The sequence below is a fragment of the Saccopteryx bilineata genome, chromosome 3 (assembly GCF_036850765.1).
Source record: "Saccopteryx bilineata isolate mSacBil1 chromosome 3, mSacBil1_pri_phased_curated, whole genome shotgun sequence".
NCBI lineage: Eukaryota > Metazoa > Chordata > Mammalia > Chiroptera > Emballonuridae > Saccopteryx > Saccopteryx bilineata.
This window is the reverse complement of record NC_089492.1, coordinates 311,007,034-311,030,123: the sequence shown is the minus strand read 5'-3', so window position 1 is coordinate 311,030,123 and position 23,090 is coordinate 311,007,034. Positions and strand designations below refer to the sequence as shown.

At 48.1% G+C, this 23,090-nt stretch overlaps 1 protein-coding gene and 1 pseudogene across 4 annotated transcripts; one reads left to right on the top strand and one right to left on the bottom strand.

Annotated features, from left to right (window-relative positions):
• Nucleotides 1–7,743: 7,743 nt before the first annotated feature.
• Nucleotides 7,744–21,444, bottom strand: CRX (cone-rod homeobox). Of its 4 annotated transcripts, XM_066271674.1 has the most exons (7): nucleotides 20,294–21,444; nucleotides 19,765–19,995; nucleotides 19,352–19,449; nucleotides 17,911–18,002; nucleotides 12,613–12,747; nucleotides 11,627–11,778; nucleotides 7,744–10,634 (listed from the first exon to the last, which is right to left on the bottom strand). In XM_066271674.1, exons 5-7 carry the CDS (start codon nucleotides 12,710–12,712, stop codon nucleotides 9,987–9,989), a joined length of 900 nt encoding a protein of 299 aa, XP_066127771.1. In that variant the 5' UTR covers nucleotides 12,713–12,747; nucleotides 17,911–18,002; nucleotides 19,352–19,449; nucleotides 19,765–19,995; nucleotides 20,294–21,444; the 3' UTR covers nucleotides 7,744–9,986. The 4 variants fall into 4 exon arrangements, with proteins under 4 accessions (XP_066127771.1, XP_066127770.1, XP_066127769.1 ...); XM_066271673.1 differs by lacking the exon at nucleotides 19,352–19,449; XM_066271672.1 differs by lacking the exons at nucleotides 19,352–19,449; nucleotides 19,765–19,995 and having other exon boundaries at nucleotides 12,613–12,789.
• LOC136332606 (U4 spliceosomal RNA) lies at nucleotides 15,092–15,222 on the top strand (annotated as a pseudogene).
• Nucleotides 21,445–23,090: the final 1,646 nt, after the last annotated feature.

The window sequence follows — 23,090 nt, the reverse complement described above, 5'->3', positions numbered from 1 at the left end:
GAAAGAAAGAAAAAGAAAGAAAAAATCTGTTCTTGTTCTACTGACTTGTAGCCAGTACCTTGTGGAATTATCATATTAATGTTAAATAATTACCCATAAATTCTTTTGGATTTTATACCTAAACAGTCATGTCATCTGTAAAAAATGATAGTTTTCTTTCTTTCAAAACCATTATACCCTTTATTTCCTTCTCTTTCTCGATTGCATGGGCCTTCAGTATAGTGATGAGGGGAAGTGTGAGTACTAGGTGGTCCCAGTAGCAGAAGAAAATCTTTCAACATTCCAACGTCAAACATGATGTTCCCTGTAGGATTATTCTGCAGACATCCTTCCTCAAATTAAGGAATTCACTTTTCTTCCTTATTTCTAAGTTTGTTATTTTAAAAAAGTTTGTTATTTTTAATCAAAAGTTGATTTTTGAGTTTTATTAAATGCTTCCCCTACGTATACTAAGATGATATGATTTTCTCTTTATGATTAATAATATGACAAGTAACCTTCCTTGGTTTTTAAATATTACCATTCTTGCATCCCTGAGATCTTATTTCTGACATAAACTCAACCTGGTCAGGATATATCACCCTCCCGTAGGTCAGATATGCTCAATTCCATTTGGTAATATTTTATCTGGGACTTGGATATCTGAGTTCATGCCCTATAATTTCCTTTGACTCTAATGTTCTTGCCAAGTTTTTTTTTTTTTTGTGTGTGTGTGTGTGTGTGTGTGTGTGTGTGGCAGAGACAGAGAGAGAGTCATAGAGAGGGACAGATAGGGACAGACAGACAGGAAGGGAGAGAGATGAGAAACATCAATTCTTCGTTGTGGCTCCTTAGTTGTTCATTGATTGCTTTCTCATATGTGCCTCGGCTGGGGGGCTACAGCAGACCAAGTGACCCCTTGCTCGAGCCAGCGACCTTATGCTCAAGCTGGTGAGCCTGAGCTCAAACCAGATAAGCCTGCGCTCAAGCTGGCAACTTCGGGGTTTCGAACCCGGGTCCTCCGCATACCAGTCCGACACTCTATCCACTGTGCCACTGCCTGGTCAGGCGCCAGGTTTTTGATATCAAGGTTATGCAGGCCTCATGAAATAAAATGAGAAATGTTTTCTCTCTTTCAGGGCCCTGAAAGTTTGCATAAGATCTGTGTAATTCCTTTCTTAATTGTTATATTAGATTCTCTGAGGAAGCCAAATGGTCATGTAGGGTTCTTTGTGTGAAAAATTTTAATTATGAATGGCTCTTCTTCAATAGCTTTTCCATTTTGTGTGCATGTTTGCCATGGTTAATTGTATCTTGATAAGCTGTATTTTGCTAAGGATTTGTCATCTAAATTTTCAAATTTCTTGACATAAAATTGTACATAATATCCTCTTACCAACCTTAATGTCTTTTTTAAAAAAAATTAACTATTGTATTTATTGATGTTAGAGAGAGGACAAAGAGAAAGAAAGCAGAGGAGGAGCGGGAAGCATCAACTTGTAACAGTTTCTTCTTGTGTGCGCCTTGAGGGAGCAAGCCGGGGTTTCGAACCGGCGACCTCAGCATTCCGGGTCGATACTCTAACCACTGTGCCACCACAGGTCAGGCAATTTTATTAGTTTTTAACAAAACATGTCTTTGTTGTTTTTTTCTATTGTGCATATTTTTTTAGTTTATTTACCATTTTCTGTTCTCATCTTTGATTTTTCTTCCCTCTGTTCTAATTTCTTGAGATGATGTTTATAATGTTTGATTTTAGTCTTTCTCCTTAACTGATATATCATTTTTCTTTATAAGAAGTTTTTTTTAGAAAATCACAAGGTAGAAGAAATGGGCTTTAGGTAACAAATTACGGAGGCCAAAGAAGAGGAACTTGGAAGGGGTTGGAGAGAGAGAGAAATGCTCTTGGGGGCAGAGGGGGAGGGAAAAGGCTTGAGAATGCTCCAGGAAATAAGGGAGAGTGTACTAGGTCCTGCATCCTATGGGCTTTTAACAATGGAGATTTTATGCTGTGGCCATTAGTTCAGTCTGTCAGAGTGTCCTCCCATAGCACCAAGGTTGTGGGTTTGATCCTGAGTAAGGGAACATACAAGAAGTGACAAATGGGCCCTGGCTGGTTGGCTCAGCGGTGGAGCGTCGGCCTGGTGTGCGGGGGACCCGGGTTCGATTCCTGGCCAGGGCACATGGGAGAGGCGCCCATTTGCTTCTCCACCCTACCCCCTCCTTCCTCTCTGTCTCTCTCTTCCCCTCCCGCAGCCGGGGCTCCATTGGAGCAGGGATGGCCCAGGCGCTGGGGATGGCTCCTTGGCCTCTGCCCCAGGCGCTGGAGTGCTCTGGTTGCGGCAGAGCGACCCCCCCCCCCCAGGGGCAGAGCATCGCCCCCTGGTGGGCGTGCTGGGTGGATCCCGGTAGGGCGCATGCGGGAGTCTGTCTGACTGTCTCTCCCCGTTTCCAGTTTCAGAAAAATACAAAAAAAAAGAAGTGACAAATGAGTGCACAATTAAGTGGAACAACAAATGAATGCTTCCCTCTCCCTGTCTCTCTCTTCTTCCCTGGCTCTGTCTCTTTAAAAAGTCAATTAAAAAGAGTAGAGGTCACAGGGGAGGATCCTAAAGAATATATATTTTTTTATTTATTCATTTTAGAGAGAAGTGGGGGGAGAGAGAGATAGAGAGAGAAGGGGGAAGAGCAGGAAGCATCAACTCCCATATGTGCCTTGACCAGGCAAGCCAGGGTTTTGAACCAGCAACCTCACTGTTTCCAGGTTGACGCTTTATCCACTGTGCCACCACAGGTCAGGCACCAAAGAATATTCATTGGCTCTACAGGTGTGACCTTTTACTGTCTGGTCAATTGCCCCAGGGCAGGGGGTCCTTACTCAATATAGCAGGTCCTGAGGCTGATATACCATTTAATGCTCTAGACCAGGGGTAGTCAACCTTTTTATAACTACTGCCCACTTTTGTATCTCTGTTAGTAGTAAAATTTTCTAATTGCCTACCAGTTCCACAGTAATGGTGATTTATAAAGTAGGGAAGTAACTTTACTTTATAAAATTTATAAAGCAGAGTTACAGCAAGTTAAAGCATATAATAATAATTATTTACCAAGTACTTTCTGTTGGATTTTTGCTGTTTGGCAGAATAAATCTTTATAAAACAACTTACTATAGTTAAATCTATCTTTAAAGCATTATTTTTTTATTATTTTTATTTTATTTATTAATTTTAGAAAGGAGAGAGGGAGGGAGAGAGAGAGAGAGAGAAACAGAGAGAGAGAAGGAGAGGAGCAGGAAGCATCAACTCCCATATGTGCCTTGACCAGGCAAGCCCAGGGTTTTGAACCGGCGACCTCAGCATTTCCAGGTCGACGCTTTATCCATTGCGCCACCACAGGTCAGGCTAAATCTATCTTTTTATTTATACTTTGGTTGCTCTGCTACCACCCACCATGAAAGCTGGAACGCCCACTAGTGGGCGGTAGGGACCATGTTGACTGCCACTGCTAGACAAATGACACTCAAGTTGGAATATTATGAACAAATGTATGCCAAAAAATTTGACAACTTAGAGGAGATGGACAAATTTCTTGAGAAATAAGACTTTCTGAAAGAGTTTAAAAGATGAACAATTATATATCTGATCAAGAAGTTAAATACACAGTTGACCTTGCTACAAACAACCGTCTTGTCTTTTTCTTTTCTTTTTTCTTAAGATCCCCCCCCCTTCTTTTCCAACTGAGAGGAGGGGATATAGAGGGACAGACTCCTGGATTCACTCTGCAACCCTCATCTGGTGCTGATGCTCTGCCTATCTGGGGCCACAACCCAGCTATTTTTAGCGCCTGAGGCGAAGTCTCCACAGAGCCATCCTCAGCACCCTGCCCTGCCCTGCCTAAGAGCTGGAAGGGGAAGAGAGAGAGAGACAGAGAGAGAAGGGGAGGTGGGTGGTGGAGAGGCAGATCATTGCTTCTCCTGTGTGCCCTGACCCAGAATCAAACCCAGGACATCCACATGCCCAACCCTCTACCATTGAGCTAACTGGCCAGGGCCTCTTTACTCTTTTCTTTACCTACCTAATCCTATTCCTCCTTTTTGGAATTTATTTTCTCTCTGTTTTCACCCTGTCTAGGTCCCCCTCTCTCTTTCCTCCTCCATATTTCGAAGGTGCTGAGAAATTCATCTTTAAAGTCACCAAACAGGAGTTGCCCTCAAGGCTGGGTGGCCCCAGGGCCATTCCGCCATTCCATTCTCACCTCCCAGCCTCAGTGTCTTCATAGTTAACCCTAGATGCCCCGGAGAGCTGGGGCGGAATTGTCTTGGGAAAGCGCCTGGACCCCTCCTGACCAAGAACGGGGTGGGCGGAGTGAGGGGGCAGGGATCTGAATATTCAAAGAGGGCGAAATTACAAGGGTCGTGCTTACAGGGCCCGGCTCCTGATAAGGGCTTGCCAGGCAGTTTGGCGGTGATTTTGTTATCACTGTGTGCCCCGGGCATGAGTTTACGTGGAGGGCAGGGGAATAGGAGGGCATCACAGTGAAAACTCGGACGTGACCGCGGAGTCCCCTCCCCCGCGAGTCAGGCGTGCGAACCTAATCCGCGCTAATTCCCCTGCGGTTCTGCTGAGGCTGGGCCGTCTGGGTAAGAGGATTGGGGCATTTGCTAAATTAGTCCTGTTCAGGGACAGAGAAAACAGCCAGGGAAGGGTTCAGAGACCAGGAGGGACAGGAGGGAGGACGAAGACAAGGGGGTGAGGGGGTAGATGGAGAGAGGAAAAGAGAACGGAAAAACACTCCGTCCTGCGTCCTCTGTGTGCCCGCGTGTCAGGGAAAGGAGAAACCTGGAGAGAGAAGCAAGACTGAAGGGCGGGGCCGAGGGTTGGGGGGTGGGGGACACGCCGAGTGGTCCGGGCGCTGCATCCCAACAAGATACTCAGAAACCCCAGTTCCACCTCTTCCTAGTTGTGGACGTTGGGCAGGTTCCCTGACCTTCCTCTGCCTCTGTTTTGTGATCTCGGAAATGGGAATAATAATAGCATCCATCTGAATATAGCAGCATGTGTCTGGTGGGTTCTGAGAAGTAAGGATTAGAATTGGCTTTCAAAGGTGTTTGGCAAATAGCACCTACTTAGTAAATTTTTCTTCCTTTTTCCCCCATTTGATTTATTGAGGTATATGTTCTATACAATCCACCCACTTGGAGTGTACAGTTTGGTGAGTTTGAGCAATTGTACACAGTCATGGAACCATCGTCATAGTCAAGATACAGAGGACTTCCTTGTGGTGACTTCTGCCTACTGACCCCGCTTCCTGGCAACCACTGTTCGCTCCCTGCCTCTACAACTCCACTTTTCTAGAATTTCATATACATGGAATTGTAGGGTGTGTGCCGCTGTGAGGGAGGATTCTCTCTCTTGTTACTGTGCTGGTCGCCCATGCTCTGTTTGCCAGCTCATTGCTTTTTTTTTTTTTTTTACAGAGACAGAGAGAGAGTCAGAGAGAGGGATAGACAGGGACAGACAGACAGGAACGGAGAGAGATGAGAAGCATCAATCATTAGTTTTTCATTGTGACACCTTAGTTGTTCATTGATTGCTTTCTCATATGTGCCTTGACTGCGGGCCTTCAGCAGACCGAGTAACCCCTTGCTCAAGCCAGCGACCTTGAGTCCAAGCTGGTGAGCTTTTGCTCAAACCAGATGAGCCCGCTCTCAAGCTGGTGACGTTGGGGTCTCGAACCTGGGTCCTCGGCATCCCAGTCTGATGCTCTATCCACTGCGCCACCGCCTGGTCAAGCGCTCATTGCTTTTTATTGCTGGGGACTTTATTCCATTGTCTGGATGCACCCCAATCTGTGTATCCATTTATGTGTTGACGGACATTTGGGTAGTCTCCAGTCTGAGGCTATTATGAATAAAGTTGCTATGAATGGCACAAGTACAAGGTCAGTAAAAAAAAAAATCATCATCTTGATACACCACCAACGCTAGAGGTTCAATCCTCAATCAGGGCACATCCAAGAATCAACCAATGAATGCATGGATAAGTGGAACAACAAATCGATGTGTCTCTCTCTCTTTCAAAAAAAATCAACCAAGAGAGGCGGGGAGGCAGAGACAGACTCCCACATGCGCCCTGACCTGGATCTACCCAGCAAGCCCCTTACCCGGCAATGTTCTGCCCATCTGGGCCTCTGCTCCATAGCTCAGCAACCAAGCTATTTCAGCACCTGAGGTGAAGTCATGGAGCCATCTCAGCACCTGGGGTCAACTTTGCTGGAAGCATTCCAGCCATGGCTGTGGGAAGGGAAGAGTGGGGGCAGGGAGGAGGGGTGGAGAAGCAGATGGTTGCTTCTCCTGTGTGCCCTGATGGGGAATCAAACGTGGGACTTCCACGTGCCAGGCCAATGCTCTGCCACTGAGCCAACTGGCCAGGGCTAAACATTTTTTAAATTAGGTTAAGATAAACGTTTAGCATGGTGTCCTCAAAGGCCAACCATGCTGTAGCAGGTGTCAGAGCTTCATTTCTTTTAAAGGCTCAGTAATATTCCTTTGTCGGATCCCCCACGTTTGCCCACCTGTTCATCGGTTGATGAGCATTTGGGTTGTTTTCATCTCTTGGTTACTGTGAATAGCACAGCCAGAACGTGAGTGTACGAATTTTTGTTTAAATATCTGTTTTCAGTTCTTTGGGGTATATATTTAGGAGTGGACTTGTTGGGTCACTATCTAATTTCAGAACTTTTTTTGTCAGCTGAATAGAAGCCCCTGGACCCATTAAGCAGCCACTTCGCATCCCCCTCTCCCAGCCCCTGGCAGCCACTCATCTGCTTTCTGTCCCTGTGGGTTTGCCTGTTCTGGACATTTCAGAGAAATGGGAACCTACAGTGTGTGGCCTTTGTGTCTGACTTCTTCTTTGAATGTACTTAGTACCACTGAATGGCATTATGTAAAATGGTAAAAAAAATGGCAAATTTTATGAGATATGTATTTTAATCACAAAATGAAGTAAATGTATATTGACCTCTTCATGTGGACCAGTATTCAGAACCACTTACTTAATATAAAAATCTCATTTAATTCTCTCAAAACAAGCCTTCTCGATGCCCCATGTGGGGAAACTGAGGCAGGGGAAAATGAATGGCTCAAGGTCATATGCCCAGCAGTGGCTGCACCAGGCGTGGAGAAGTCTGTCTGACCCCATCAGTACTGTGCTCAATCCCTGCAATCGGGAGGGACAGAAGCAGGGACTTAGAAGTGGAGAAATAGACATTCAGAGGCAAAGGGAATGAGGAGAAAGAAAGAAAAAGACAAAAATACAGAAGAAAATCACAGGGACCTGGGAGCCTGAGGGACAGTCCAGAGGAAGAGAGACAGAGAAAGAAGAGATTGGAGAGGAATGGTGGGAAGTGAATATGATCGAGGATGAGAGGTGCAAGGAGAAAGGGTGCAGGGTGAAGCTGCAGAGATGGATGGGGGGCTCCACCCTCACACGGCCACTGAGGCAGGAAGTATGGAGGCCACTGAGGCAGGAAGTATGGAGGCCACTGAGGCAGCGAGGCCACAGCGGGTGGAGGCAGGTCACCGGAGCCCATGTTGCTGCTTCACTGGCTTTAGGGAGATAGCAAGGAAAATGGAGGAAGCACGTGAGTGAGCCCAAACCCCCAGGTGCAGAAGGTGAGGACAGAGGGAAGGGACAGGGCAATCCCTGTGTGCGTCTTTCCTGTCTGCCCATCTATGGAAATAAAAACAATCACCCAGACGTTAAGCAGGATTCAACATTTTAATCACTGTCAGTCCAAAGGAGGCCAGGGAAGGAGGACCTGAAGTTCCAGGGAGGGGATAGGGGAGGACAGAAGGTCTGTGGCCCCTTCCTTTTGTCCCCACTTCCCTTGTCACTCCTCCTGGCTTTGGAAAGTAGACCCTTTGCCATCTTCATTGACAGCTGGTTAGGCGGCCACTCCAGGAATTTCATGAACAGATTCCGTTCCTCTCTCTTTCAAACTCCTCGAGCAGCCTTGGAAGACCGCATGATAGGAGTTCCTTGTGTCCTCAGCCTCTATTGCCTTCCGTCCTTCAGAAGATCAAGCCCTCCCTGGACCCCTTATATCAAACTGCCTTTGAATCGCTTGCACAGCCATGCCCTGCCCCGTGGATGGGGAACCGGAGTCCTGTTTACACTCGGGACCCCAGCCCCGAGTGTGGAGTGTCTACAAAATGAGTAACTAATAACGCATTCGCGTCCCAACTTGGGCACTCATCTAGAGCACAGTGTTGTCTCCGCCCACCCTCCCCTGTGAATTTTGTCTGGATCCCCCATCCTGCACTCCTGTTTATCAGCGTCCCACTCTGGATTCTGGGCCTCTCTTGGGTTTAATGTCATAAACTCAGGCTCACAAGAGATGACCAAGTGGTGTGTTGAGTAAACCATCTGTGTGGGCTCTACTGATCACACTGTGCCCCTCGGGGTTCAGGATGTGGGAACCTTTCTTGGCCTGAACCCAGAAACATCATCTGATGCCTTTCAGCCTCTCTTCACACTGTGGCTTCCTCCTGACCCCTTCCCTTCTCTGGGGTCCTGGAGCCAACTCCTACTGGCTTATAAGCACAGATTACATGCATCTCTTCCCAACCCTAAGTTTGGTGACCTCAGATTGGTGCCTTGAATTTAGACATAATGGGAGTATTTACACCATGGAAATTGGCAAGCACTACAAATCAGGGCTCTTCCTCTTCCTGAGGAACCACTTATTAGCCATCTACCAGCACACCACTGCCTTCCCACCCCACTTTCTTTCACCTGTGCCTTGTGAAACCCACAGGTGAAAGACTCCTGGCTCCTGCCTCTCCTAAGCTGGGAATGAAAGGAGAAGTCAGGCTGAGGAGGCAGAGGCCAACGCACCAGCTTCCAAGGGTATCAAAATGCCTGACTCCTTAGAATTCTCACAGTGCTGTCTCTGCCAGGTCAAGCTGTATTAAAAGCAATATGGTGCTGCCCCAGGAAGATGTCCTCAGGCCAAACGCTGCTGTTCAATCACGCAATGGAAACTGCAAGCAAAAAATCTAAAAGAGGGATTGTCTGTGGAAATGTGGGCCTACTTCCAAATTCGTTTCTCTTCTCCCCCACCCCGGCTTTTCTATATTTATAGGTGGGAAGCTTGTTCACCCCCTCTTCTCTTTAAAATACCCACAACTATAGATGATACACCCCTTGCAACTACCACAATTCCTCCAATGTTTGGATGAACTTCACCTTTAGACAACCCTAAAACAAAAGGAAAAAAAGAAATAGACGTGGAACAGGCAAGTTGCCTCCATTCTTCTACCAGATGTGTTCATTCCTACTGTCTGAAAGAGTGGTTGAAAAATGAAGTGTTTTTAAGAAGATACTAAAAACAAATAGATGCTAAATATAAGCAAACAGGCCCCTAAGCCTACCATGTAAACCGGACATTTGTGAAATCAGTTAAAATTGTCGAATAATTGTCCTTGATTTAACTGTATAATTGGCCTAAGTTTCCATGATGGGGATTCTTCAGGTCTGTCTTTGGAAGTTCTAGAAGGATCTCTAGCCACATGCTAAAGAAGCGTCCACATAGAAAGTTAAGGAATCGAGCCTCCCTACTGGTTTGTTCAAGGGCATCTCAGTTCCGACCCAAACATCACCCCCGAGTCCACGGCAAGTTTGGTACCCTTTCATCCCAGGGCAAGCTCTTGGCACCAGTTCCTGGAGTCTGGAGCTTATGGTTGGAAGTGCCAGTCAGAGTCGGTGTGAACTGGAGCTGGGTGGAGGGAACCACTGAGCCCCGCTCAGCCGCCCCAGGAGAGGGAGGAGGCCGTCTCCCGGGGGAAATGGGGGGACTGTGTTGAGCTAAGCTGCTCATGAAGCCGAAATGGCTGCAACCTTTGGCAGGATGGCTGGCTCCTGCAGCTTCTTCACAGCTGCCGCCTATCTAAGCTTCAGGGAGGCAGATTTTAGCAAGAGATGGAGGGAGATGGAGGAGACTTGCTTCTACAAGATCTGAAACTTCCAGGCACTCTGATCCTTGTAGTCCAGAGGATCCATGGGGTTGTAGGCGAATTTCCAGGTGCCTGTGGGGTCTTTGAATTCCAAGCTGTCCACAGGGCTGTAGGCGCCATAGCTCTGGCCTGACAGGGAGGTGGGGGACTGGGCCAGGGAGGGTCCCATGGAGGGACCCGACAGGGGGCTGAGAGCCGGGCCTCCCAACTGGGGCACCATGGGGGACAGGTAGGGATCCAGACCACTGAAGTAGGAGCTGGGAGACCCGTAGGCAGAGGGGGAAGAGCAGAAAGCAGAGGCAGGGGTGTAGGTCATGGCGTAGGGTGCCGAGGTCAGAGAAGGCCCTGAGGCCACCAGCCCAGCCCGCTGGGCCTCCGGCAAAGGGGACTCTGAGGCTGGACTCCAAATGGACACAGTGGCCACCGCTGTGGTAGGGGAGCCTGAGAGGCTGGGCAGAGGGGGGCTGTAGGAATCTGAGATGCCCAGGGGGTCTGCACAGATATCAGTGGAGGGCCTTGGAGAGGTGCCTGCCTTCCTCTTGGCAGGACGAGCCTTGGCTTGGGCCCCTGGGGGCTGCTGCTGCTGCTTCTGCTGCTGCCGCTGCTGTCTACACTTAGCCCTGCGGTTCTTGAACCAGACCTGGGGAAAGAGGAGAGAGCGGGTGGGGGAGGGGGGAGGAGGTCAGGGAGCCCGCATGGCACTCAGGAATGATGTTGCTTACTGGTGAGACAGGCCGGGGTCACCTCTCTGTTTGTGGTTCGTTATGGAGCACTCCATTCATTCCTCCATTCATTTGTCCACCCATCACCCACCCACCCATCCATCCATCCATCTGTCCACTCATTCAATCATTCATACATACAATTGTACATATACACATTCATGCCAGCACACATATACCCATCCATCATCAAATCATTCATATACACATATATACATTCACCCATTCAATACATACATAGTCATACACACATATATATATAACTGTACATACATGCACACATTTATCTATCTAATCATCAGATATACACAATCATACAAGCACACATGTAAATACATTCATCCATTCACTCTGTTAATAATAACTGTACATTAACTGTCTTCTCCATCAGTGAAGCTGACATTTGAGTTGAGAGAGACAAATTATAAATAACCAATAAGCTAGTAAATCACATAGTATTTTAGAAGGTGATAAATACTATGAAAGAATCGATTGGGCAGGACAAGGGGGAGCAGTAGAGTTGGGAGGGGAAAGACTGCAACTATAAATTTGACTGTTGATGTAGGTCTCATTGACTGACAAGGTGACTTAATTGGTTGGTAAAGATCTTGAACAAGATGATGAGGAATAAATATTCCATGTAGGGGGAATAGTGCATACAAAGGTCCTGAGGCAGGAGTGTGCTTGGCAGGCATGTTAGAGGTAGAACCAGGGGCCAGTTGGCTGGAGTAGGGGGAGTGGTAAGAGACAAGCTCAGGGTGTGTGTGTGTGTGTGTGTGTGTGTGTGTGTGTGTGTGAAGGATTTTTAGGGCATTTTTTGGCTGTCACTGTCACTCTGTGACCTCTCCTTCCTCCCATCATTCTGGACCCCAGGATGGAAGGGAGTGGCCCAAGAACCAGAACCTCCCACCTGAACCCTGGACTCAGGCAGATTGATCTTCAGCGCCACCTCCTCGCGGGCGTACACATCCGGGTACTGGGTCTTGGCAAACAGAGCCTCCAGCTCCTCCAGCTGGCTCCGGGTGAAGGTGGTCCGCTCCCGCCGCTGCTTTCTCGGGGCGCCTGGGTGGGGGACAGGGAAAGGGGACTCTCAGGTGGCCTTCAATTCTCTTCTTCAATTGGTGTGAGGCCCTGAGGGTGCATGGGACCCCAGGAAGCCCTTCCTGGGTGGTCATCTGATCTGATCTCTAGACTTCTCTGCGCCCCTGGGAGTGGGTCCCTTTTTGCCTGTCATTTTAGGGCTCACATTTCACCTGAGGAGAACTGGCCCTAGCCTTTTAAGGAGGTGTACGAATTTGGTTTTTTTGCCCCCTTTCCACAATTTCTTAGGCACTAAAACATGACATTGTGGATATTTAACCATTTCTAGCCTATCAAAGTGGTAGGTTCATAATATTCAATGTAACAAAAAAACTAAAACAGCTAAAAAATAATGTCACCAGCCCTAGTGGGTGGCACAATGGCTAGAGCCCCACCCTGGAGCACTGAGGGTGCCCGTTTGAGCCCTGGTTAGGGCACATATAAGAAGCAATCAATGACACAATTAGGTGGAACAGTGAGTTGATGCTTCTTTCTATTTCTCTTCCCTTTCCTCTAATAATAATAAAAAAATAATAATGCCACACACAAAAAATGGAGAGCTCACTTCTCTTAGAAATACAGCATTGCTGACAGATGGGGATCCTCCTGGGTCCCCCCTCCTTCACTCCAGAAAGAACCACAATCCTGAATTTCTATGAATATCCATATACTTTCCTCCAAGTGACATGAAGTAGTGTTTTGGATTTGTGTATGGCCCTGATGTCATCCCTCCACCTTCCTCCTGAGGGCAAGGGACTCCAGAGGCCCCAAAAGGTGGAGGCCAGCCTGGGTGGCAGGGAGAAGGACTGTACTCACTTGGATAGGACACAGCTTGGTGCATCAAATCGACACTGGGGCCGCTCAGAGCCAAGGCGTTGACGGAATAGTGGGGCCCCGGGTTCATATACGCCATCATGATCTTCGGGGACGCTGAGGCCCAGGTCAGTGGGCCTGCAAGAGAAGGTGGATGCAGTTCACACACTCCCCCGCTACCTGGTGGTGACAGGAAGGCGTAAGTTCAAATCCCGCCTCTGTCTTTTTTTTTTTAAGATTTTACATACTGATTTTACAGAGAGAGGATAGGGGGCGGGGAGCGAGAAGTATCAACTCAGTTGCTTCACTTTAGTTGTTTATTGCTTGCTTGTTGTTTGTTGTATGTGCCTTGACCAGGCAAGCCCAGGGTTTAGAACTGCCGACCTCAGCATTCCAGATTGACACTTTATCCACTGTGCCACCATAGGTTAGGCCTTGCCTCAATCTTTTCTAAGGTATGTGATCTTGGGACTCTGTGCCTCAGTTTCTCCACCTATACACATGGCCCACTGTATAGACAGCTTCACCGAGCCTGTCTATACAGTAGAGCTGAGGCTGTAATGGACATCGTCGGTAAAAGCTATTCTTTCTGCTCTGTCCCTCACAAAAATCCAGTTCTGCCACTTCCCTCTCCAAAATCTTTGCTTCTAGGACCCTGGGAAAGATGTTCAGTCTCTCGCAGAATCAGGGGGAGTTGAGTGACCAGCTGTCTGAGTTGGCCTGGGACGGAGGGATTTCTAGACGCGTGGAACTTTCAGGGCCAAGCCTGGAAGAGTCCCATACATACCAGTCTGGTTGGTCACCCTAAGGGAAGCTCACATTAAAACGTCTGAGGCCTGTCTGGATAGCTTGGTTGGTTAGAGCACTTTCTGGAAGCTCAGAGGTTGCTGGTTTGATCCCCAGTCAGGGCACATACAGGAACAGATTGATGTCCCCGTCTCTCTCTCCCTGCCTTTCTTGCTAAAATCTATCCAAAAAAAAAAACAAAAAAAAAAAAAAAAAAAAACAGTCTGAGTGATGACCTTTTCTTTCTTTCTTTTTTTTTTTTGAATTTTGAGGAGTTTTATTCATTAAGCTGGCAGCATACACGGGGGATTCTTCCAGACCCAAATCATGCAGCCTGATGACCTTTTCTTTATGCTTATTATTATTATTATTATTTTTTTTTTTTGTGTGTGTGTGTGTGTGTGTGTGTGTGTGACAGAGACAGAGAGAGGGACAGATAGGGACAGAAAAACAGGAAGGGAGAGGGATGAGAAGCATCAATTCTTTGTTGCGGCACCTTAGTTGTTCACTGATTGCTTGCTTTCTTTCTTTCTTTACTTTTTTACAGAGAGAGAGTCAGAGAGAGGGATAGACAGGGACAGACAGACAGGAATGGAGAGATGAGAGACATCAATCATTAGTTTTCATTGCGCGCTGCAACACCTCAATTGTTCATTGATTACTTTCTCATATGTGCCTTGACCGTGGACCTTCAGCAGACCAAGTAACCCTTTGCTCGAGCCAGCGAGCTTGGGCTCAAGCTGGTGAGCTTTATGCTCAAACCAGATGAGCCCTTGCTTAAGCTGGCGACCTCGGGGTCTCGAACCTGGGTTTTCTGCATCCCAGTCTGATGCTCTATTCACTGTGCCACTGCCTGGTCAGGCTCTATGCCCATTTTTGTCCTATCGAGCTGTACGTATATATTGGATTGGATAGATGAATGTATCTGTGTCAGTATGAATGATTAGATGAAGGGACTTAGGGATGGGTCTATGCACGTTTGTGTAATTGTATGTATGAGTGATTAGATGGGCACGTAACTGTATTTATTTTTGTTTCTTGAATTCCTCTCAGAAATGGCTGGTTCCCAATGACTTAAATAAATCTTTGACCTGTATTTGTTATATATGGTCTGAGAGGTTTCTGAATATTTTAAAATTACAATTTTAAAACAGGGGTGTGTGAGTGTGTATATGTTTGAGAGACCATATACTACCAAAATATATATGACATAAATTATGTAATACATACATATTCAATATATTATATATATATAATATATTAGGTGAGAGGAGGGGAGATAGTGAGGCAGACTCCTGCATGTGCCCTGACTGGGATCCACCCAGCAACCCCATTTGGGGCTGATGCTTGAGTATCAAGCTATTTTTAGTGCCTGAGACTGATGCCCTTCAATGGTGGTATCTTCAGCACATGGAGCCACACTGGAACCAATGGAGCCACTGGCTGTGGGAGGGGAAGAAGGAGAGAAAGAGGCAGGGGGCGGGGGAGAAGCAGATGGTTGCTTCTCCTGTGTGCCCTGACTGGGAATCAAACTGGGGACGTCCATACACTTGGCTGATGCTCTATCCACTGAGCCACCAGCCAGGGCCACATGTATTATATATTCAAAGAAGAAAATATGGTGCTGAGCAGTCCACATAGCATGCTGCCATTTGTAATTTTTACTATTTTATTTTATTTAAAACAATTGAATAAAATCTTTGTGCAGTGGCAGTATTGCAGTCAATCAGGTTTATCTGAGGCCCTATAGTTGCTAATTGAAAAAAAAAAAACAACCTTGAAAAAATTTTCACTTACAGTTGACATTCAATATATTACTTTCAGGTATATAGCCTAGGCATTTATATTTTTAAAAGAAGGCAATGACCAATGCCACCCAATAAAATTTAATTAAAAATGCTCCAATTGTAAAAACAAGGCAATGATTTTATTATTATTATTAATATCATCATCATCACCATCATTATTATATATGCTGTTCTAGGCATAGGATGTTTCCAAGAAAGACACAAGAGACGGTAAACATGGCTGCCTCTGGAGAGGTGTGCTGTATTCATACCCTGTTTTTATAGTTTGGATAACTTTTAACCATATATACTGTAACCTTTTCAAAAGTAAAACCAACAATAAACTCTAAAAAAAATGAGAGCCTTTCCATGGGTCGCCGTGGCCTTCATTAAGATGCCTCAGAAACTCGCAGCTGCTCCGGACACACACACAGCTGTTCCTGGGCCAGGAGTGCTTGTCGCCCGCGCCCCCCACCTGAAGTCCCCTCACCAGTGAACTCCTCCGCCACAGGTTTCAGCCCAAACATAACTTCCCAGGGACACCATCCCACACCCTCAACTGAATGTTCCTCTCTCTCACACACGCACACACACATTTTCTCTCTCCTGTTTTTCAAGACATTACTCTTTGAATATAACACATTTATAAGTTTGTTTACTGTCTGTTTCCCCAACTCTGTCAGCTTCCTGAGTGCAGGGACTATGTATATTTCCGTCCCTGCTATGTCTTCCTGCACCACCAATAAATATTTGAAAAATTAAATGAATAAAGGCCCTGGCTGTTTGGCTCAGCGGTAGAGCATCCCAGACTAGATTCCTGGTCAGGGCACACAGGAGAAGCGACCATGTGCTTCTCCCCGCCCTCCAATCTCTCTCTCTCTTTCTCTTCCCCTCCTACAGCCATTACTCAAATGATTGGAGCAAAGTTGGCCCCTGGGTGCTGAGGATGGCTCCACGGTCTTGCCTTAGACGCTAAAATAGCTCTGTTGCCAAGCAGTGGAGCTGTGGCCCAGCCGGGCAGAGCCTTGCCTGGTAGCGGCTTGCCAGGTGGATCCCAGTGGAAGCGCATGTAGGAGTCTGTCTCTGCCTCCCTGCCTCTTACTTAATAAAAATAAAAATAATAAATGAATTAAAAATGGAGGTCCTGGCCCTGGCCGGTTGGCTCAGCGGTAGAGCGTCGGCCTAGTGTGCGGAGGACCCGGGTTTGATTCCCGGCCAGGGCACACAGGAGTAGCGCCCACTTGCTTCTCCACCCCTCCGCCGCGCCTTCCTCTCTGTCTCTCTCTTCCCCTCCCGCAGCCAAGGCTCCATTGGAGCAAAGATGGCCCGGGCGCTGGGGATGGCTCTGTGGCCTCTGCCCCAGGCGCTAGAGTGGCTCTGGTCGCAACATGGCGACGCCCAGGATGGGCAGAGCATCGCCCCCTGGTGGGCGTGCCGGTGGATCCCGGTCGGGCGCATGCGGGAGTCTGTCTGACTGTCTCTCCCCGTTTCCAGCTTCAGAAAAATGCAAAAAAAAAAAAAAAAAAAAGAAAATGGAGGTCCTGGCAGGTTAGCTTGGTGGGTTAGAGCATTGTCCTGAAACTCCATCCCCAGTCATACGGGAAGTGACCAATGAATACATAACTAAGTGGAACAGCAAGTGAATGCTTCCTTCTCTCTTTCTTTCTTTCCCTCCCTCTCTCTGTCTCTCTAAAAACAATCAATTAAACATTTTTTTAATTAAAAAAATGGATGACATTTATTTCAGCTCCTACCCCATTCTTTCCTCTCTGCCTTGTCCCTTTCGTCTCTCATTTGGGCGGGAGAGTTCTATTTATCACAAGTGGAGGTTCTACTGTCTATTGGGTAAATATTTTTCAAGAGTTTACCCTGCTCTGAGAACTCGGGATATAACAAGAAATAAGACACACAGCATCTCTGTTCTCATGGGAGTGAACTTCCAGGTTCAGGTCAGAGAAACAGTGAAAGTGAATTTTCTTAGAAAATCAAACTGCTTCCAGAGAGTTTCAGCACCTCTGAGGAAATTAAATAAGGGTATTATGATAATGATGGGGTGTGGGGTGACAGCAAGGCAGCAAATTCAGATCAGGGAAGAGCTCTCAGGAAGGGGGTGACCCTGGAACTGCCCAGGGAAGGATTCCGTGTCAGCATTGGCAAGATCTCAGGGTCCAGGCTTTTCCAGGCAGAGGGAACAGCAAGGGCAGAGGCCTGGAGGCTGGAATTGGGTTTATCTCGTTGAAGGAGAAACAAGGTGTCCAGGGAGACTGGAACTAATCAAGGACCAAGTGGACTAAGATTATGTAGGACCCGATGGAAAGTCATGGGGAGGCTCAGTGCTGATAATAATAATAAAAGCCACAGCACCATGATATTATAAGAATCTATTGGAATCCTAGGCAGTGCCCAATAATCTTCGTACCCTTGCGTTGTCCTTCCCACTGAGCCAGGCTGACTCATGCGACCAACAAGACATCATAGAAATAGCCGTGTGACTTCCGAGGCTGGCTCTCTCTCTGGGGACGCTCAAGCCATCCTATGGGGAGGTCTATGCAGAGGAACTGAGGCCTCTGGCCACCAGCCACGGGGATGAGCCCCCCAGTCAAGAATTCAAATCACTGCAGCCCTGGCTGACATCTGAACACCCCGAGCCAGAATCATACAGTCACACAGCTCCTGGGTTCTCGTCCCTCAGAAACTGTATGCCATCATAAAGACTTATTGTTTTTACCTTCAAAGTTTGGGGGTGATTTGTTACACAGTCATAGATAACTCACAGCCAAGCCTTCTCTGTACAGGATGTCACCAAGTCCTCAGCACAACCTAGGGAGGCAGAAACTATATTACTATGTATTATGTTCCCAATTTACAGCTGACAACATCTTCAGGCTCAGGCCCCGTGATTTGCCCAGGGTCACACACACACCGGCTGTGAGTGGGGACAGGGGATTCCAACCCTGGAGAATTCCTGATACCCTGTTCTCCCAGCCCCCAGCGGGGCTCCCTGTGTCCTCTCTCTCTTCTTCCAGGGAGCGATGATGTTCCATTGGAACCTCTAGAGAGAGTGGAAACGGAGAACCGTGAATTGTGTGCTTGGGACGATTTGTAGAGCGTAGAATAAAAGTATCCACTTCCGATGTCTTCACTCTGGCATCGCACACCAGGTAATCCTGTTAACCTGGCCTTCTGGAAAGACTAGAACTCTCTCCCTGGGTGATTCCACCCTGTAGGTGGGGAATCTGAGCCTCAGGGGAGGAAGCAGCTCACTCCAGATCAAGCAGCTGATAATGATAATGACCTCCACTCCTCAGACTCCTGATAAGAGCAGACAACAAGACAATAGCAGACATCCAGGTTGGGCACCGAGATTGGGAAGCTCATGATACCGGAACCTTAGAACTTCTTTCCTCAGCAGACACTCAGTCAAAGGCTTCGTGTGTCTGATCTGAAGGAGCGTAGACAACAGTGTTTACCTTTGTTGAGCATTTATGATGAGCCTGACAGCGACCCTGTTAGCATCCTGCCAGGCACATTTCAAGGCTGTGATGCTTCATGATCCCATGGAGTAAGGAGAGGGAGACCACTGTCCCTGCCCTGGGGGCTAACCCCTGAGCTCCAGGTTCCTGCCTGGGCAAGTGCTCTGACAGGTGAGGCTGGAAGGCTCGCGCCCACCTGTGGGTACTTGGGGAGGTCATCCCATTGGACAGGTGGGGAAATGGAGCCGGAGGGTCGGGCGGATGGTGCTGCCCGAGGTCAGGCAGCTGACAACCAGGACATGACCCCCTGTTGGAGTCCCCAGGTGCTCAGACACTGCACCCAGGGCCTCGGGAATAATATCTTGGGGAACAGTAACATAGTGAAAACTTCCTATTACCATCCCACTTCACAGAGGAGGAAACTGAGGCTCCGAGAGTCCCCAGTCCCATCCCGCATGTCAGTGGCAGAGCCAAGGCTGAGCTAGCACCTGTCCCCTGAGCCTGTGCCTTCCTGATCAGCAAGCCACATGCCTCCATGACCCCACAGAGCTAAGACATCCATTTCTCAGATGAGGAAACTGAGGCTGAGTGTGGTTCTGTCAGTTCTTGACGTCACACGAGGTGTGTGTGGCACAACCAGGAATATAACCCAAATATCTCAGGCCCCACAGCCCTGCCCTTGACCCTCAAATCTACCTGTGATCATCCGACTGAGTCATTGTGGCAACTTGTCATTGTCCACACTTTGCAGATGAGGAAACTGAGGCCCAGAGAAGTCACATGAAGGACCAAGGCTGCACAGTGAGAAAGGGCAGCCTTTAAACCCAGATTCAGGCAGCCTCACATCAGCCTTGGCACGACTGCCCCATCTCAGCCTCGTTCAAGGTCCTCCTTTTCAGATCTCTGCAGCCCCCATGGGCCCCTCCATCAAGGGGGACAAGGGTCTGAGATGCAGGTGCCACTGGGACATGGGAAAGCCAGAGCCTCTAGGAGCAATGAAGTTCCCATGTAAGCAGTTCGCCAGAATTGTGATCCCCAAATTGTCCAATTCTCTGTCCCCTTGGGCATCTCTCAGCCTCCCCTCCCTCCCTCCTGCTGCAGCCACAAACCTCTATGCGTGTCGCCTCAATTCTATTTCTGTCATCCATCCATCTTTTCAACAAATATTTAGGCATTCCAACTACATGCCTGGCGTGGGAGGAAGTCAAGGTTCAGTGGGGAGACGGGCAGTTAGTGAATAAACACACAAATGATGAGAAGGTTTCAGGCAGTGATGAGTTTTAAAGGAAATCCACTGGGAGGTGTGCCAGGTGCCTTCAAACGGCTGAGAGGCCCCAGCCCTGGAAGCGGAGGGAGCTTGGTCACGTCACTGCCCCTGAATCCTCCAGGGTCCCCTATCTGGGGGCCTGTCTACCCTCATTCTCTCCTTTTGCAGTCACAACCCAGCAGTGTCCCCAGATGTCAGCATGGAACCTCTGTTCCATGTGGCATTGTTCTGCAATCATCACACACTCATTAGCCCCTGCGCCAGACACTGAGAAGTCTTGAAAAAAATGAACCCAACTTCTGCCCCTTACTGTCCCCTCTCTCACGTCTTCCCCACCTTCCATCCCCTTCAATGCCCCAGCAGACACTCACCTTCAGGAAGGAGGGACAGGGCTGTCAGATGGCGGAGGCTGAAGGAAATGGGTCCCTTCACATGGGGAGATTTTAAGCCCCAGCCACCAGTGATGTCATTTGCCGTGTGGCCTGGATCTCGGAGGGTAATCCTGGCCCGGGTGGGGGACTGGACTGGGCGCCAGGAGGTGACATTGGCTGGGAGGGGGCAGGGCATCTGTCCGCCTAATCCCCTCCTCTCCCCACCATGACATCTTGGCAATTAGGGCTGATGGGGAAGGGAGGCCCCTGCTCCTGTCTCTGACCAGGAGCTGCCACTCTTCATGGAAGTTCTTCCTTAGGTCTAACTGGCATCCCTCCAGCTTTGGCTATTGTCTCATGAAAGAGGAAGGAGGAAAATGCTGGGTGTCCTGGAGAGATCACTTGAAAAATGAGGAAGCAGGGCTTTCGCAGTCCCTCTCCTGGGTCACCCTTTCTCCACCCAACAGTCTGTCCGCCGATTAGTTCATCTCTGCTCTGCCCCCTTGTTCTCTCATCTGCCTCCGTTTCCCTTTTTCTCTCTTTTTTGACCTCAGCTTCCATCACTCTCATTTCTGACCTTCTTGTGTCTTTGTCTTTGGACATTAACTTTTCACACTTCTTCCTCTCTTCTCTCTCTCTCTCTTTCTCCATGCCATTGGTCTTTGTTTGGGATTTCTATGCCTCAGTTTCTCTTTTCTTTGGGCCTCAGATCATGCCCCTTCTGCCAATTTGCCTGTGTTCCCCTCTCTCATTCTCTGCCCCTGCTCCTCTCTGTCCCTGTATTGACTGAGTTACCTGTATTTCCGTTTCGGTCTCTCTAGTTCTCTGTCTCTCGTTCTCTTTCTCTCTTCGTGACTCGGTTTGTCTGTGCTTTGGTTTTGGCATCTGTGTGTCTCTGTCTCTCTCAGCCTCTGCGTCGCTCTGTCCCTGTCTCCTTGTCTGTCCACCTCTCCCTGTAACTCCAGCTGACCCTCAGTACCTCTGTCCTTCTTTATCCAACCTCCTAACATCTAATCTCCCTTCCTGTTTCTTTCTCTTTGCCCTGCTTCTTCCTCTCTCTCTCTCTACCTTTCTCTTCATGTCTTTCTCCCTATGTAGGTACTTCTGTTCGGATTGTCCTTGGCTCTTTTGCCTTCTGTGTTTTCTTCTCTCTCTCTTTCTCTCTAAATATTAATACCTCCCTGAGCTCCTGGTCCCCACATGGGCCTGTTCTACTTCTCCATATACCCAAACACACACCTGCACACACACACGCACACACACACATGTGTGCATGAGATCATGCTAATCCTGCCTTGTGGCTGGGTCCTTGTGTCTCACCATAAGGGGCCCTTTCTTTCTTGGCCTCCCCCCAAACCCCTGCTAGGAGAGATTAAGGCCAGCAGCCTGGCCGGGGAATCAGGGCAGGTCTCATTAGCTTGAAGAACCAGGGGTGACAGGGAGAGAGGGAGGGGCTGTCTGACCCTCAGTGACCCGTCAGGAGGCTACTTGCTGGGAGAATCCTTCCTATAACAGATCTCCTGGCCCATCAGAGCAGGGAAGGAAAGACAGCCATGAAGGAAGAGGGGAGAGCAAACAGGTCCTTGCAGGCTCATGGGGGAAGGTGTCAGCTACTCTGCATTGCCTCCTCCTGGAATTTTGGCACTAATTGGCTCTGGGGCTCAGAGTTCCCCCAGAGTGGGAGGGTGTGGAAAGGTGGGCTTCACAAGGTCATGCATGTGGACTGAGGTCAATCAGAGCCTGAGGTTCAAATCCCCGGTGGGTACCCTGGAGCAAATATTTTTTTCCTCTATACCCAGTGACTCAGGAAGAAATCTTGGCATTTACTTTCCCCTCCCTACTTTTTCCTCACCTCCTATGTCCAATCCACCCTAAATCCTATCATCACTTCTTTCAGAGAATGGTCCTGTTGAAAACCACAAAACACTGCTGGGAGAAATTAAAGAAGACTCAAGTCAATGATGAAATATACCATGTTCATGGATGGGAATACTCAATGATAATTGTTAAGATGTTTATCCTTCTCAAACTAATCTTTAGATTAACTACAATTCCAATCAAAATCCCAGAAAGATATTTTTTCTTTTTTTTTTTAAAGCATTTTCTTTAGACATTTTTATTGTTCTTTTTTTTTTTTTTTTCAGAGACAGAGAGTCAGAGAGAGGGACAGATAGGGACAGACAGGAACGAAGAGAGATGAGAAGCATCAATCATCAGTTTTCCGCTGCGACACCCTAGCTGTCCATGGATTGCCTTCTCATATGTGCCCTGACCATGGGCCTTCAGCAGACCAAGAACCCCCTGCTCAAGCCAGCAATCTCGGCTCCAAGCTGGTGAGCCTTGCTCAAACCAGATGAGCCTGCGCTCAAGCTGGCGACCTCAGGGTTTCGAACCTGGGTCCTCCGCATCCCAGTTCGACGCTGTATACACTGTGCCACCGCCTGGTTAGGCCCAGAAAGATATTTTTATAGAAATTGATACGCTGATTCAAAAGTCTATGTGGAGCCTGACCAGGTGGTGGCACAGTGGATAGAGTGTTGGACTGGAATGCAGAGGACCCAGGTTCGAGACTCTGATGTTTCTGGCTTAAGCACAAGGTCGCTGGCTTGAGTGTGGGATAATAAACATTGTCCTATGGTTGCTGACTTGAAGCCCAAGGTTTCTGGCTTGAATCCAAAGTCACTGGCTTGAGCAAAGGGTCACTCCCTCCGCTGTAGCCCCCCCCCATCAAAGCACACACGGGAAAGCAATCAATGGACAACTAAGGAGCTGCAATGAAGAACTAGTGCTTATCATT

Bases quoted from the DNA above. Each gene is read 5' to 3' on its own strand.
- CRX (XM_066271674.1), bottom strand. From the start codon at position 12,712: ATGATGGCGTATATGAACCCGGGGCCCCACTATTCCGTCAACGCCTTG. The intron at 11,779-12,612 runs GTGAGTACAGTC...TCCCCCACCCAG, and splicing joins CCAAGCTGTGTCCTATCCAA to GCGCCCCGAGAAAGCAGCGG. The intron at 10,635-11,626 runs GTGGGAGGTTCT...CTCTTTCCCCAG, and splicing joins TGCCTGAGTCCAGGGTTCAG to GTCTGGTTCAAGAACCGCAG.